Genomic DNA, 16,599 nt, shown 5'->3' on the forward strand with positions numbered 1-16,599 from the left:
CATGTTGTTTGCGAAAAGCCATGGGCGCCCGCGGCCCTCCCGCCCTTCCTAAGATGGAGGAGGCGAAGCGTCGCGGAGGCCGTTGAGAGACTCGGATCCGCCTCGGCGGCCGTTGCTGGGCGACCATGGCTCGGCTCTAGGGTGAGCGTGTGGCTGCGGAGGCCTCGTGGGCGAGGGGTGGGGTGGGGTGACGGAGCCCCGCTTCAGGAAGGGGTCTCTGCGCGGGGAGAGGCTGCTCGGGCGGCGGTGCGGGTGAGGAGCTCCTGGGGGGGGACGTTGGGGCCGCCCGTCGCGTGGCCGCTCCGTGGGCCTACTATGGCCCGCAGGGGTCTTGCACGGGGTCCTTGCGGGCTTCACTGAAGCCCCAAGCGGAGGCTGAACTACAAGCCTGGTTGGTCTCTGGTCGGTGGTCTGGGAGTCGTTGGCGGGCTCCTGTCCTCGTGAGGCCTCTGGCAGGGGGGCCTGGGGAGGCTGAAGGGGCACCGGAAGAGTGTGTGGAGGTGGGGATGCCTGGCCGAAAGTGCCACGCTGGGCCGTCCGCGCTGAAGGAGAGGCTTTGCTTTCTAGAGCTTCGTAGCCCAATCCTGTGCATGTCTCCTCAGAAGCAAGGTCCAGTGGAGCTTACTCCCAGGAAAGTGTGGGTAGGATTGCAGCCTTGGGCCCAGTGGGACAGGAGCCTGAGGCTGTCTTTGGCTGCAGTCCTAGGCATAATTCCCTGGGAGTAAGTGTGCAGTCTTCGGCGCGCACTCCTGGGAGTAAGCCCCATTGAACTTAGTTCGGCTTACTTCTGAGTAAACTTGCATAGTATTGGGCTGCACCTTAGTTCTGTAGATGCGGGGGGGGGGAAGTGAGGAGAGGTGTGGGAGCCAAGGCCTACTAGTTTTTGGAAAGTGCATGTGCCCCAGTCAAATGGGAATAGCATGTGCTGATTACTGGCTGGTCTCCTGCAGTTGGCTTCCTTCTCAACAGTTAAGTCACTAAAAGGCGCTGTAAAATGAATGCTGTCCTTGGAATAATTGCTGGGGGGGGAAACCGTGTTGCTGAAAAGCTAAGTGTAGAGGTAGCACTTTCAAATGTCTTTGCCTTGCCACTCCTGTTTAGCTCTCATCCTGCTGAACTAAAAACTTGGGCTTCTTCCTTGAAATGGAACTCACCAGGCTCAGGCACTGGGGCCACCAAATTTCTGGGTTTTGTTTGTTGTTTTTTGTAAAGGGCAGAACACCAGTCCAATCCTTTTTATTTTGTGAGGTGTGTGCAGTTGTGCGCCAGGTATGGATGCTACACAAAAAAGCAGGCTTGTCTAAGTAGGCTTTATTGAGTTGATCTTTAAAATAACTTTCAGAATACTTAAAACTGGAGGTGACTTTGAGAGCATGGCAGAATTGTTGGAGAACGTGTTAACAAGTTTGAGAGGGAAAGTTTTTTGAGGAGAGACTGCGCAGGTCTTTACGTCGTACTCCGTGCTGTGTTTTTTATGTAAGATGCTGAAATGAAAGTTAATGAAAGATGCTTGATGCCCCAACTAGCCATTTTAAGTAAAACTTAAAATCAACAAAGAATCTTTTAAAACATTAGTAATGCTTTAAAATGTGAGCTAAATATGTAATCAGTCGTATAATTCTAAAGAGTGTGTTTGAAATTTTTAGCATCCTCTTAATTGCATGCTTGTTGACAGTGCCACATTACAGCAAAACCGCTTGTCCTTGCAATCATTCCTCCTGCTCCACCCAGCACAGGCTCCAGAGACTGTGGCAAACAGAAACCCAGGCAGATGTAGGTTGGAGGGAGAAGGGTCCTGTCTTGGAAAGCAGCTGTTTTCTTTGACACACCTGCCTCTGCCTGCCCCCAAATCTAAGGAGACATTCAAAGCTTTCTAGGATGGCAGGTGGGCTGGGGAGGAGAAAAAGAACCCCCCCAGTTGGTCCCACTGTTTTGATGTGAAACAAATGCAGTGGTTCTCAAACCATGACATCCCAGTTTCAGAACCACTGTACTAATGACTTGGGAGTGAGCATTTATTGATTGATTGATTGATTGAATGACATATATCAATTAGACTAGATCAAATAGTGTCCAGTTCATGCAGCCATTCAAGGACAGAGTTACCTGCATTGCAGAAGTCAGACCATGGGCCAATATACACCCTCAGTTTGCAGCCAGACACAATGTCGTATAAGGTTTGGCGGGAGAACCCGCAATCACACTGAGGGGTAGATACTAGCCCCCATTTAAACATTGAGTCCTAACACCATGTAGGGTACGGATCCTGTTCAAAGTTTTCCAATGCTGGTGAGGTAAATCGAAATCTGGCACCTTAAGTGTAGGATAGTCTATATAACTACCCGTTTCTGGGCGTTCGACTGCCCCTTTAGCTTTCCATTGGGCATTGATGTTGAAATTATTGTGCAGATGTTGTGTGAGTGCCAGAGAAGGCTTCCTGGATTTAAGCCTACTGATTGATAGATGAGGAAGATCTGCATGCACTGGTAAAAGTGGGTTGTTCGTGATTTTTCTATATTCTTTCACTAAAGCCTCTTGTCTCCGTAGGGCTGGTGGTGTTATGTGGCTCAAAATGGGGAGCCAACAGACAGGAGTACAGCCGCTTATGAGCCTCATGGTTTCATTTAATCTGGCATCAATCTTGCTAGTATGACAGCTAGCCATACTGGAGCACAGTATTCTACTTTGGAGTAGATCAATCCTAATGCTGATGTTCTGAGAGTAGTGGCTGAAGCTCCCCATCTTGGTCCTATTAATTTCTGGAGTATGTTGTTCCTTTTATTGATTTTTGCGGACGTGTTCTGGAGGTGTGACTTAAGAGACTGTGGTCCAAAGTTACTCCAAGATATTTTGGATGAGGATTGTAAGGGAGTAGTTCGTTACTTAGATGGACCTTCGGGGCTGCATTAGCTAATTTATTGTTAAAGTGGAAGCATGTAGTCACCGTTTTGCTGATACTGGGTGTTAACCTCTAGTCAGCAAAATATTTTCCCAGGATCTTGAGGTCTTTTGAGAGGAGGCCATCTAACACCTCCATGTTTTTTCCCTGCACTGCTAGAGCCAAGTCGTCAGCATATCCAAATTTACGTCCCCTTGTTACTGGCAAGTCTGTGATGTACAGGTTAAATAGTGTGGGTGCCATTACAGAGCCTTGTGGGAGGCTGTTGTTTAGCCTTCTTACCTTGCATTATCCCCCATTATGATCTGGAAAGATCTGTCACTTAGCTTATTGTTGACTAAACGATAGCTTTTTACATGGGATGATGTGACACAATTTATATAGCGGACCCTCCCTCCACATGGTGTCATATGCTGCAGTTAGGTCAATAAATACCCCTTACTCTTAATACTCTTACCCCTGCTAATTGGGTAAGAGGCACTTTTCAAGTGGGTGCTCCTTTTTTAGCAGGGGGAGAGTAACTGGCCCATCTCACCCCAGCACTGTCTGTTCTAGTGGCTGTCTGCTGGTATTCATTTGCATCTTTTTAGATTGTGAGCCCTTTTGGGACAGGGAGCCATTTAGTTATTTGATATTTCTCTGTAAACCGCTTTGTGAACTTCTAGTTGAAAAGCGGTATATAAATACTGTAAATAATAATAATAAATACAACTGTAGTTTTAAAACTAAACTATAGTTTTCAACTATATCTTTGAAAGCCAGCCTCAATATAGCTTGTCAAGCTCATCACCTGATCAACACAGCTACAATTCTGTTGAAAGCCCACTTGTTCTACAGGTAGTAGATGGTAGTAGAGTGCTCTTTCCCCCTTGGGGCTTTGGAAAGGGATAGAACTCAAGAGGCTACTTGATCAGGAGTGAGTAGAAGCTACCACACACACACACACACACACACACTATGTCTGGGAAGGGAAGCCTGGGGTCCAGATTGGGGTAGTTGTCAGCCGAGGCTCGGCCCAGCTTCATCTTGTCAATCAGGCTGATGCGGAATCTCTGCCTCAAGGCTGCCTTCATCTTCTTGGGTGTTGTAAACTCTCCATGGTGAAGAGGTTGCCTTGATGATGTTGGGGTCACTGCCCCAAGTTGTTCATGTTGATCACTGTCTGCTACTCTGGGACCCCAAGTTTGTTCAGCCTTTGCTGCTGGGAGGAGAGGCTGGAGCTCTTCTGAATCAAGGTGGGTGAAGCTGGACCAATGAAGCCTAAAGTGTAATGAGAATCAACTCCTGGATTGCTTACGTTTCATCAACTGGCAATTGGGGATGTGTGTATGTGCTTCTCCAAATGGAACTTGAAACTAACTGGTTTCAAGTTTTTTTTGGTAAAAAGATAACTTAAAATTTTTTTAAAAATTTTGAACAGACTTGAAACATCAAAGAGTTTGAAAGTGATTGGCTTTTTAAAACTGCTTATCTTCGCACCATCAGTTCAAGGACATGAGAAGGGTGAACAGCCGCAGCCAACTCTTGTTGGTTGGCATCTGCGTTCCTGGTCCCACTGCTGGGCAGCAGGTATTAGGGTGTCCAGCGAGTACCCCAAGACACCACCACTGGTGGTACCCATACCACTGGTTGAGAAACAGTGCTATACATAGTGTATAGTGCAGTGCTTTCTTACAAGTGCGATACAGTGTAAGACTCTCGAGAGTGCCAACAATTGGTTGCAGAATCAACCAGCCAAGCATGTGGAATTTGGGGAAACTCTTGGTGAATGTGTTGAACCTCTTGTCTTGTATATGTTTCTGAATTATGTTTATGAACAAATTTCCTTGGGAATGAGTATACATTGGACTGTAGCCAAACACACTAGCTCCCTGAGTTACGGACATCCAAGTTACGGATGACCTCATCACCAGTCTCATGCAGGTGTAATAGTGCTGAGCTGACAAGAGCCAGCTGTTCTGAGCTACAAAAAGACCTCCAGAAAGGAACCAGTACATATATAGGGGACCTAGTGCCCAATCCTATCCAACTTTCTAGAACTGTTGCAGCTGAACCAATGGGGTGTGCTTGGCATCCTGTGGGGATCAGGAAGTCTTGGAGGCCTACTCAAGGTAAGGAAATGTTTCCTTACCTTGGGTCTGTATTATGGCTGCATTGGCACTGGCAAGTTGAATAGGATTGGGCCCTTTCTCAAGTGTGTCTTTGGTTCCCCCCCTTTCTCAGTAAGTGAGGGAAATGAGCTGGAATGCAGGTGGCAATAATTGAGTGTGGGCTGTGGGGTTTAGAGACAGATGGATTTGAATTTGAAACCAAATTTTAAATTGCATGACACTCCTGCAGAGAGAATAGGTTAACCACTAGAATACCACTAGGTAACCACTAGAATAGGTACCTTTTGAAGTGGTGACACTCTCATAGTTTGCAAAGGGGGAGAGCAACTGTCCCCATTGACACCAGCATAGCATTTTTTCCCCACCAGCATTTGCTGGTGTTTATCTCTAAAATTTTGAGTCCCCTTGGGACAGGGAACCATTTTATTGATTTATAAAGTAATTTACATAACTAAACTTTGTTGAAAAGTGATGTATATTATTTTTCAATACTAAATTAATGGAAGTGTTTGAGGGTAGTGTGATTTTAAAGATGTTTTAGTTTAGCCCCTGACCTACTGTTGCTGGTTAAATTCTGTACACATCAGCAGCAGATTAGAGGACCAGCAGATGTAAAGTACTCATGTCCTGAAGATAGATAGAATTGATTTTTATGGTGGTTTGTAATCTTGAATCTTCTTGTCTGTCTTACCATTTGTGCTTGTTAAAACTAGGACACAAATGCACTTAAGTTCCCTTTATAATTCACTAAGTGGAGGAATATTGGATGCAGCTCTTACGTAAATTTGGCAACCTTTATGCGCACCCTTTAATTTAAACCGTTGGAAGTTACATTGATTGCCCTTTTCATTTCACCTCAGGGGATTTCACACTGCCAGTTTAGATGCTGTTTTTTTAATTACATCCAAATAGCTGTGGGATTACCATTTGCGACTTGTGTGGGATCTATGTATTCCAAAAATAACATTTTATTTTGAAATGAACAAATATGGTTTTTTCAGTTGTAACTGGTTTTTCAACTAGTATTCTGGGAGGTGTTGGCCCTTGTACAGTGATAGCTCAATAAAGCAACTACTAAATGACCCCAATAGCAGGTGTCTGAAGGTCCTGAAAATGGTTATTTGCAAACATACACTCCAACTTCAAGAACTGAAGTAATATTTTCCAAGATTGCAGAGGTATTAGTTCCATAGCAAAGCGGAGGATGTTAATGTTCTTCATCCTCCCTGTGCAGTTGCATGTGGTGGTGTTCTGCACTTAGGGAGAGCCAAATGTGGAAGCTTCCAGAGCTACTTTGAGCATTCTATCCTCCTTGAGTAGGGGAAACTATGTGCATGTAGCATCCTTGAGGGGTGGGAAGATTTCCCGGTTTAGTCCACTCCTGAACAGCATTGTGAAGAACTCTTCCATTTATCCCTCAGAAAAAATTAACAGACTTTAACTTCAGTTTTCTCCTTTATACTTTACCTTGCAGTACAGAATATGTGTATTTATAAATATATGTTGGTTGGTTAGCCCTGTTGTGAGTGAAGTCACATTTAAATTGTTGCTGGTACTGTACAGGGCAAAGCTCTTCTCCACTGATGGTAACAGAGGAGACAAATTATGGACATCTGAGTGTTGTAAAAAAATTTACGATCAGATGAGAAAACTGGGTCCTTCCCCTTGTTGTTCTGGAAGTCAGCCCACTGCAGTGATGTCAGCACCTTCTACAGGTTGGCCAATGACTTTCTCAAAGCATGCAAGTCACACATGTCCTTTGTAGAGAGCAACCAGGACTGAGGCAGTGCATCTAGTGGAACATGGTAAATATCACTCTGAACAGGTACCGGGGTCCTTGTGAAAAGAAGGTGAAACATCTGGCCAAGTCTCCAGAAAAACTTTCTGGAGCCCTATCATCAATGTCTTGCACCTCAGTGACTTAAACTTGAGCACCAACTAAAGCTGTGGGCTTGGTGGCCATCTCTGTTGGTGACTAGACTGTGGAACAATATAATTTCCCACAGAAGTTCTGCAGGCACCATTGCTGGACTCCTTTTCTAGGTTGGACATAGCTTAGTTCATATTATTTCTGAGGGGGAAATTGTGGAAATGTTTCAGTGTTTTTCCCTTCCAGCAGGCTGATATTACAAATGTCAAGGTGAGAATATGACTGGTCTTAAAATAGAAGCCCAGTTTACTAGTCACTGCAAAGCTGATGCACCATAGATTAGTGCTAAGAGCATGCTCAAAAGGTCTCAGGTTAAATTTCTTGTATGCTCAGTGTTACTGAGTGTCAGGGCTGGGTGAGACTGCTTCTAAACATCTTGGCTAGCTAGTCAGGCAGTCTTTCTGGACCATATGAACTTAAAAGTCTGATTCTTTCATATGGTCAGCATAACTTAGAGTTGGATGTAAATTCCTGGGTGACAAGGATTTATGGAACTAGTTTTCTAGGACCTAGTATGTAGCTTATTGGTAGAAGAAGCAAATCATTGCAATTACTGAAGAATCTTTTCCTGCAAATCAAGTCTATTCATTTACAAATAGAGCAAGTATGATTGCTAGTTCTAGAATTCTGGATGTAGCAGACATGTAAATTATGTTGTTGACAAGTGATTTATGGAGATTTGGTTTGTTTTAGTTCTCTTAAATTGAAACAATTCATTAAAAATTATTCATTCTTCCATTAAGGTTGTCTTGGCAAAGGGAGAGCCGTTATACATTTAATCTGCATTTAAAGGACCAAATAAACATCACAAGAAATGTGTGTGTTTGGTCCTTTTATTATCTCTTTCTAATCTGGACAAGGGAGCCCCCCCACAAATTGCCACAACTAACAGTGAAATAGTGGGCTTTAGCTCTTAATGGTTGCTGGTATTGTGCATGCCCACCCTGTTCATGCACACTCTTAATAGTGTTTTAAAAAGTTTCCAACTTTTAAAAACTATAAATAGTATGTGTAGGATCATATGATCTTTATAATTAGCTTGAGATACCAAGAAAAGTTTCATGGTAAGTGTTGATTGTGTGACAGACCTTTGGAGGTTTGCAATTTGAATATTTTCTAATTCACAGTAAGATCAAGGTCACAATAATAAGATTGGATGTAAAATTTGCTAGGTGGGTCATGGCTAGACTCAAGGTAGAATTTTTGTCTGCAGTTAGAGATGCTTACTTACCTGCTTGAAATATCAGGCTGTCTTGTGCTTCAGGGAGCAGATGTATTTACCAGAAGTTGCCCAAGTTAATGGTTGTGTGTCTTATTTAAGTATTGTATCCCTCTCCTCTTCTTTGTGCTGCAAATATAACTGGTCTCTGTTTCGTAAGTTTTTCTAAGTTTCCCTGCATTTAAGTCCAGTTTTTTTGAGGAAGTAGATGTAAAACGTCCCCACATTTACATCCTTTACTGCTGCAGCCCCACCTGCAGATCTACTTACCACTCCAAGCCCTTAAAGGGGCATCTCTGATATTTAAATTTTTTCCATGCTAAGTCTCTGTGCTCTTTCTTTGCCTCACACTCTCCGAGAGCTTAAAGAGACATTATTACTTTATTGTCAACTTTAGTATTATCACTGAGTAATAGGAAGAGCTACCCCTTCACTTACCCCTCTTCCTTGTTCATTCAGTGTCACCAAGGGGAATGCTGTGCTGTCAGTATTCCTTCTGTCACCCATTGGAGGAGAACATGGTGGTTGTGGTGGAGGCCAAGGGAGATAGGTGAGTTTTGCTCATTTTCCTCTTGCACATTACAGTGCAAGAAGAGAATGGAGCTGGACTCCATGGAGGCAGCAGGATGGATGTGGTGGTGGATGGATGTGCAGTGCCCTCCTTTGGCCCTTCTCCTGCCTCATTGTCACCACCTCCAGTTTGCTGTCTGACATGAAGTTCTTGACTTATATAAGGTACATGCTGCCCATATTAGGGACATACTGGTTGCCATTTAAATTATTAATAGGTACTGAACCTTACTGTTCAACATCTGTTGCCACAGGGAATGAAAATATTAAGATTGTGTTTTTGCCACAAAGCACAACTTCACTGCTTCAGTTTCTGGACCAGGGGATCACCTGGTGTATCAGGGCCACAAACAACCGTCATGTATTTGAGAAGAATCAAGCAGCAATTGAGCAGAGTTTAACTTAGAAATTATGGAATGCTGGAAATCATTCACTGATGCCTATGCAATAACATTTATCAAAGTGGCAATGGATGAATTAAAATGAGAAACCGTAAATGCCTGCTGGAAGAACTTAGAGTGAAGTTGTAAATTATTTTAAGAGCTTTCCAGCTATTGATGGAGAGATGAAGAAAATTTGTGTAGCACAGTGTTTCTCAAACTGTGGGTTGGAACCCATTAGGTGGGTCATGAGCCAATTTCAGGTGAGTCCTATTCATTTCAATATTTTATTTTTAATATATTAGACTTGATACTACCATGGTATGTGACTGCATTTGGGGTAATGTTATAGACCTGTACTTTTAACAAACTATTATGTATATTCTTTTAACAATGATAGTAAGTGGGACTTATTCCTGGATAAGTGTGGATAGGATTGCAGCCTAGGATTGTTAAAAATCTTCAAGCTTGATCATGTCACTTCTGGTCATGACATCACTTCCGGTGGACCCTTATAGATTCTCATTCTAAAAAATGGGTCCCGGTGCTAAATGTGTGAGAATTACTGGTGTAGCAGGATAAGTTGGGGGGGGGGGGAGAGAGGAATATACCAAAGAACATTGAGATGTGTTGAGGAATGAGGAATTAGAAGAACTTGTCAAGTCTTTGACAGATGAAAATGAGGAAGAAGAAACTGAAACAGAACTAGCAATGAAGATATTGGAAAAACTTTGAGGTGTTTTGTACTACACATATTTTAAAGAAAAAAAAATCATGGTGGAACACAGCATTAAAGTTGCTTGTTCAGCATTAGAACCTCTCCAACAGATGTTTGAACTAAAAAGAAACAACTTCCTATCATGTTTTTCCAAAAGGTTGAAAAATGAACTATGTCCACTGTTGACTATCCCCAACCATCAATATTATCTGTGCCTGACATTATGTAGCCATTGGTATCATCTTCTTCAGTTTTGCCATTTGTGGTGCCAGGATTACACAAAGCAAATTACCCTCCTTCTGATGTCTTTTTGTCAGATGGTCGATAGCTTAACACATCACGATGCCTACACCAGTGGTTCTCAAACTTTTAGCACTGGGACCCACTTTTTAGAATGAGAATCTGTCAGGACCCACCGGAAATGATGTCATGACCGGAAGTGACATCAAGCAGGAAAATCTTTAGCAATCCTAACCACACTTACCCAGGAGTAAGTTTCATTTACTATCATTGTTAAAAGCATATACATAATAGTCTGTTAAAAGTACAGATCTGTCACATTTCCTCGGATGCAGTCACATACTATGCTAGCATCAAGTCTGATATATTAAAAATAAAATATTGAAATGAATGGGGACCCACCTGAAACTGTCTTGCCACCCATCTAGTGGGTCCGGACCCACAGTGTTTGAGAAACACTGGCCTACATCATTGCCTCACTTTATCTCATCATAGGCGCATCATTGCAGCAACAATTAAGAATAGAGAAGCTAGTGAGTACCCACAGTGGACAGATACTTTTAAAGAAATGTTAACATGTAATTTAAAAAATGTATTTAAACCATGTGTGTACAAGAGATTTTTCATTGCTTCATCGGCCCTTGGGAATTAAGCTAAAACATCAGAATCCTGTTGATGAGAGAGAGCACAAAAGTATAATGTATTTTATTACTTAATGCTGGTAATATTGTGTCTAATTTATCAATTTAACTGTATCATAGATATGTTTCCCCCCCTACATGGAATAGTTTGCCGCACCCATGCCTGCTGACTGAGTTAACGATTGCTGACAAGAATGCCTAGTGTATGAGTTGGTGGTTAACACTCCTGTGACTCACCTTAGCAAACTCCAAGTTTTCAGGTCTTGTCTCAACATGTCACAGGGGCTTAGTTCTCTTTGGGCTCAAAGGGTCAGTCAGTACAGATTACCTGGGACTGCAGTCTAGAGAAGGTATCTTGTAATATTAGAAGGTGAACTTTCTGGGTAGGTTGAGATCTCTAAGGAACTGGAAGTTGCAAGCTTTCAAGACTTTCTGGAAAATTTATTATCCACTTAGTCACTGAAGTTAAGATTTTTTTATGCTATCAAATTAAAAAGTTGTAAGATGTGCTTGGTGTGGTGCTCTAACATAAGTTTCTGCTCAGAATTGTTGCTGCTTTGCTTTGGAACAATAGCCTAAGGCTTCTGAAAAACACATAGTTCATCTTGTCAATTTTGTGTGTTCTTTCTTTCAGACCAATTGTTGCATCTCATTTCTGTTTTAGGTTTGTACTATAGATAGCTATTTCACTGCCAGAATGACATCTTCCACCTCTACACAATATCCAGTGTCTGAGAATGCCTGCAGAGCATCGCTTGAACAAGTCAAACAGGTAATGCACATCTTCCATAATAAAGTAGTGGAAAAGTGCAAACTAAGGACTTCTTCAGTTATGTTTTTCTAAGCTTTGTCTGCTCAGTTTCTTGGATTTGCAATGTCCTTTTTGTAGTGTGAAAACACTTTCATCAATTCAGGCAAATGTGTGATCTGACATAAACCCTGTACTTTTAAGTATGGGTTGTTATATAAACTTTGAATTTCATATGCAGTTTTACCCAGCATTAGTTAATTAATAACTAAGTCTCTGACCTTCCATTCAGTTTACAAGTGTACCTTGACATGGAATCATTAAAACTATGAATGACATTGAAATCATTAAAACTATCCTTTTTCAGGTTAATCACACAGGAACCTTGTATTAGGCTACTGCCAGCACTGAATGTTAATTGAGTTTAATTTGTAGCTTCCTCCCAATAAATTGTTTGGAAAATTATCATTCAGTTTGATACTTCCCTAGAGCTCATTTTCTTAAAACAACCTAAATGATCTTTTGCCTAGTAAGGTATACAACTTCTGATGACTGCACTGGGAGGCAATAGGTTCTAACACAACCCTGGGTTAAGATTAATAATACTTCAGAATTGGAAAATGCAGTGAGTGGCTTCCTGTGTCCTGTCTAGAAGTGTTATGACTCAGAGCAGCATAACACATTTTCCCTCATGTCTGAGGTATTAGTCAATGGTAGTAGTCAAAACGACTTCAAACAGCAAACTACATTAATAGCTGCAGCCTGATGCTCAGCTACATTTTTTTTAAATCCCAGGCAATTTTTTTTGTTAAAAAAAACCTACTCTTTCAGCTTCCTAGTTCTGCTTACTCATCTCGGACACTAACTTTCTTCTTTGAACTTGCATATCTTAAATCTTTTCTTCCTGTGTTCAAACCAGGGTAATGACCCATCTTGCTTTGACTGTGCCACTTTTGACTCCAGAGGACTAGTGATCATTCATGCCTTCCATTTGCCCAAACATCTGGGAATACATGCAGGGACGGTGTTTTCCACAACACCTTCTGTACTCTGTACTCTGAAACAAACTATGATTCAGGTTCCATATGTTCATTTGTTTCTGTCCTGTTGCTGTCGCAGGGAGTTCTCTGTGAATTGTAAAGAACCTTGTAGGGTTTCTGTAAAAGCCCAACACAGACAAAATCACATGTACCAACCCCAGGTCTCTGCACATGCCATAGAACTCACAGGAGGGAATGAGCTAGTGACCCCAAAGAATGTATAGTTATTCAACCAAGTCAAAAGTTGTGGAATCCCACTTATGTTATCTTGCAGTCCAAGGTTGATAACCAAACTGGGTAAGTAAAGTTTGGTAGTACAGGCACCATAGCCTCCTGCTCTTCAGCTGTGTATAGTGCAGCAAGATGAAACTTGTTTCATCCATATGTAGGTCTTAAGAAAATAATGCTAACCTGGCATAAATGGCTGCTTCCGGTTTATGTAGAAAAGAATAATTAGCCTAGTCTAAAAGGGTCTGTTCACTATCAACATCTTAAAAACCTATTTGGCTTTATGAAGCTGTCTCTGATACGTATGTGTGGAATTGACATAGCTGTTGTAGAAAGCTTCACTGGCAGTTGATGTAGCATTGAGCCTTAAGTTGGGTTTTGCAAACACTACAATGAGAGAAGACAGGGAGGGTATACATGATGTTGAGATCTTGAATGCTAGTACTAGAAATTTGCTCAGATCATCACTGCCTCTTGGTACGTACATGTAGGGTTTATGTTGAGATGCATTGGTGTATGGCCGCATCAGGGTCATGAAGTTATTCAGATGCACTTTCTCTTCTTGGAATTCTGTTTCAGAGGAATAGGCGTGTGTTTTTTATATTGGTTGTGGCTTTGATAGCTTTAATTTGTGAGTTTGCAGCGCAGTGAAGTACTGACTAGGTACTTTTTGGGGGAAATTAGCCTTCCCTCAAGAGAGTGTAGGAGGCAAACACTAAAGAGAATAAAAACAGTGTGTTTGTTTTCTCTGAGAAAGGTGGTAGATGGCTTATATGGTTACTGTTAAATTCAAAGCTTAAACAGTGTACAGTGGTGCCTTGCATAACAAAATTAATCCGTTCCGTGAATCCTTTCGTTATGCGAATTTTTTGTTTTGCGAATTGCGTTTTCCCATAGGAATGCATTGAAATTTAATTAATGCATTCTTATGGGCAAAAAAGGTCAAAACGAAGTCAAATTTGGTTTACAAAGTGTTTATTACGTGCTCTTTAAAGGCATACATACTGTACAGAGGATTTCTAAAATTTGAAGCATACACGAAATTTTTAATTTTTTAAAAAATTCGTTATGCGAAGCACAGACCTAAAAATTTTTCGTTATGCAAAGCATGGCCAGAAACTTTCGTTATGCGAGTTACCAAACTCAATCAAACTCTTTCGTTATGCGAGTTTTTCGCTGCGCAGGGCATTCGTTATGCGAGGCACCACTGTATTAAGTTTAAGTTGTGTTCAAACTGTTCAAGAAAGCTGACAGCAGCCAACTCGGAACATGTATCTGAGTGCTTTTGCTTGTTCTACAAAACTTTCTGTTTTGCTGAGTGATCAGGTTTGTAGTATAAAAGTTCATAGTATGTAATCTCCTAGTACTGGGGTGCCCTTGGGGACTCCCAATCTGGCCCCACACTGCATTGGATTGGGCCCTTAAGCATTTCAGATGAACAGGGCATTACCCTGTCCATCACATAGGGGAAGGCTGGTATTGTACTTTGTGCAAAATGCTCTCCTCCTAGCTTTCTAGGTATAAAAACTCTTGCACTGTAAGGTACACACAGTATTAAATTTCTAATTTTGTTATACTCAAGTCACTTTACATATTAATCAAAGCAAAATGGCTTTAAGAAATCACCTTATTTTTCTTAGGTACGACCAAAACTGCAACTCTTGAAGATTCTGCAAGCTGCAGGTGCTCAGGGAGAAACTTTCACTCTAAAGGAGGTGAGTTCATATGTAGATGATCCTGAATTAGGAAGGTAGGAAGCTGGTCTTCATAGTCAAAACACCTGAGAAGGAAATCCCTCCCTCCGAGCTGATGAATGTATTGAGCCCTATGGAAAGCAAAATGAAGCTTCATGTTTGTGTTTACTCATGAGTAAGCAAACATGCCTTGGCTGGTGTTAAAGGTCAGGCAAAGGGAATGTAAGACTACCAGAAGGGACCCAATCTGATGAAAGTGTAGCTTAACAATGTTCCAGAAGGCAACCCTCCCCTTAAAATGGATAAAAATAGAGACTTCAGCTGGTAAGGTGATTTTCTTTTCTTTTTTAGTGTTTAAAGCCAGGTGGATCCTGATAGTACAAACTTGTCTTCTCCCCCCCTTCTGAGGAGCCTAATTTCTCTTTTTCATCACTCTGGGGTTTTAATGCTGTTTAGAGGGAAGCTTTGAATAACAATCTAGCCCAGGGGTCACTAAAGAGGACCACATCAATTATCTGGCATGTAGAGGGCCAGAAAAATAAATTTTAAATATAAAAATTAAATAAATGCATTAGAAAGTCTAAGGCCATCAAATTACCCAAAATGTCACTTCTAGTTTTTCAGGAAAACCAGGAAGTGATGTTTTTAGGCATTTAGAAGGCATTCTGAGGGGAGGTGCATGGCCTCCCTAGCCCTCAGAACACCCACCAGATGCAGCTAGAGCACAACTCTGGTCACATTTGGTTGAGTGGGCCAGAGGCTTGCAGGTACCAGAGGCTTGCTGCGGGCCGGATAGAGGCCCCTGGGCCAGGTTTTGGAGATCCCTGATCTAGCCCGAACAAAAAACATGCTGAATTTAAAACTGATTTCATCCCAAATTGCACTGAACTGGTTTAAATATAAGAATTTAAATTGAAATGGGCATTGGGTAGGACTAAAAATCTTACTGATTTTTGAAGGGACAGGAGGTTGAGGTTATTGCAGGCAGGCTACAGAGATAATTCACTTGGTGGAACAGGATTGGCTTCCCCATCTTATCTCCCCTTATTTAATTGTTTTACCTTAATTTATTTACAATTTATTTATTTTAATTTGCTTGATGCCACTTCCAGCCATGACATCAGTTCTGGTGGGTCCCGGATAGACTATCATTCTAAAAAGAGGGTCCTGAGCTTAAAAGTTTGAGAACCACTGATCTATAGAATTGTATTGGCAACCTTCAGTCTCGAAAGACTATGGTATCGCGCTCTGAAAGGTGGTTCTGGCACAGCGTCTAGTGTGGCTGAAAAGGCCAATCCGGGAGTGACAATCCCTTCCACACCGGGAGCAAGTGCAGTCTGTCCCTGGTCTGTCTCCCTGGCTATGGGCCTTCCTTCTTTGCCTCTTAGCCTCAGACTGTTGGCAAAGTGTCTCTTCAAACTGGGAAAGGCCATGCTGCACAGCCTGCCTCCAAGCGGGCCGCTCAGAGGCCAGGGTTTCCCACTTGTTGAGGTCCATCCCTAAGGCCTTCAGATCCCTCTTGCAGATGTCCTTGTATCGCAGCTGTGGTCTACCTGTAGGGCGCTTTCCTTGCATGAGTTCTCCATAGAGGAGATCCTTTGGGATCCTGGAGTGGAAATCCTACATCTAGGATAGTGGAATAGAAAAAAATCTCTTGGCCCCAGTAACTTCCATGTAATGTGGGCTCCTCTTGCACTCCCATTTGAGTTTGATTTTTATGTTTCATAGCTTTAACTTCCATTCTGAAGGTTTTGTTTGTCACAAAAGTATGGCAGCTTGAAATGGTTTGTCTTTCCTTGATAACATTCGTAATTTGTTGCTACCTTTTGATCTCTTCCTGTTGAAAGCTGTACTGATTCCTATGATCCTGCAAATTTATAAACATTCAGCATAGCAAGATGACTAAAAGACAGCATGTCTTGCTGCTGCTGCATTGGCTAGATAACAATTGGTGAAGTGCTAGGTGTTTATCGCTAAGACTACTCTTAATTATCCTTAAGCAGCTGTCTTGCAGAGTTTGAGCCACAGTTTGATAAAAAGAGGATAAGGGTTGGCTCTTGTTCCTTTCTGTGCCTTTTATGTAAAAATGTGGGAATGAGGATTCCCCATATATGTGGTGTTCCTCAAAGTCTTGAACCCTTCTACAGCAGCTGCTTTCTTGCAAAATCAGAATTAAAACTC

General features: G+C 42.0%; 1 protein-coding gene across 1 annotated transcript in view; it reads left to right on the top strand.

Moving 5' to 3' along the window:
- The window catches only part of MDM4 (MDM4 regulator of p53), a 37,035-nt gene continuing 20,436 nt past the window's right edge, over positions 1-16,599 (top strand). Inside the window, exons 1-3 of the mRNA XM_066623203.1 lie at positions 1-141; positions 11,373-11,480; positions 14,365-14,439. Coding sequence (XP_066479300.1) covers positions 11,406-11,480; positions 14,365-14,439 — 150 coding nt within the window. The 5' untranslated portion in view covers positions 1-141; positions 11,373-11,405. The remainder of the gene's footprint in view (positions 142-11,372; positions 11,481-14,364; positions 14,440-16,599) is intronic.

Source organism: Tiliqua scincoides, chromosome 4 (assembly GCF_035046505.1).
Source record: "Tiliqua scincoides isolate rTilSci1 chromosome 4, rTilSci1.hap2, whole genome shotgun sequence".
Lineage (NCBI taxonomy): Eukaryota > Metazoa > Chordata > Lepidosauria > Squamata > Scincidae > Tiliqua > Tiliqua scincoides.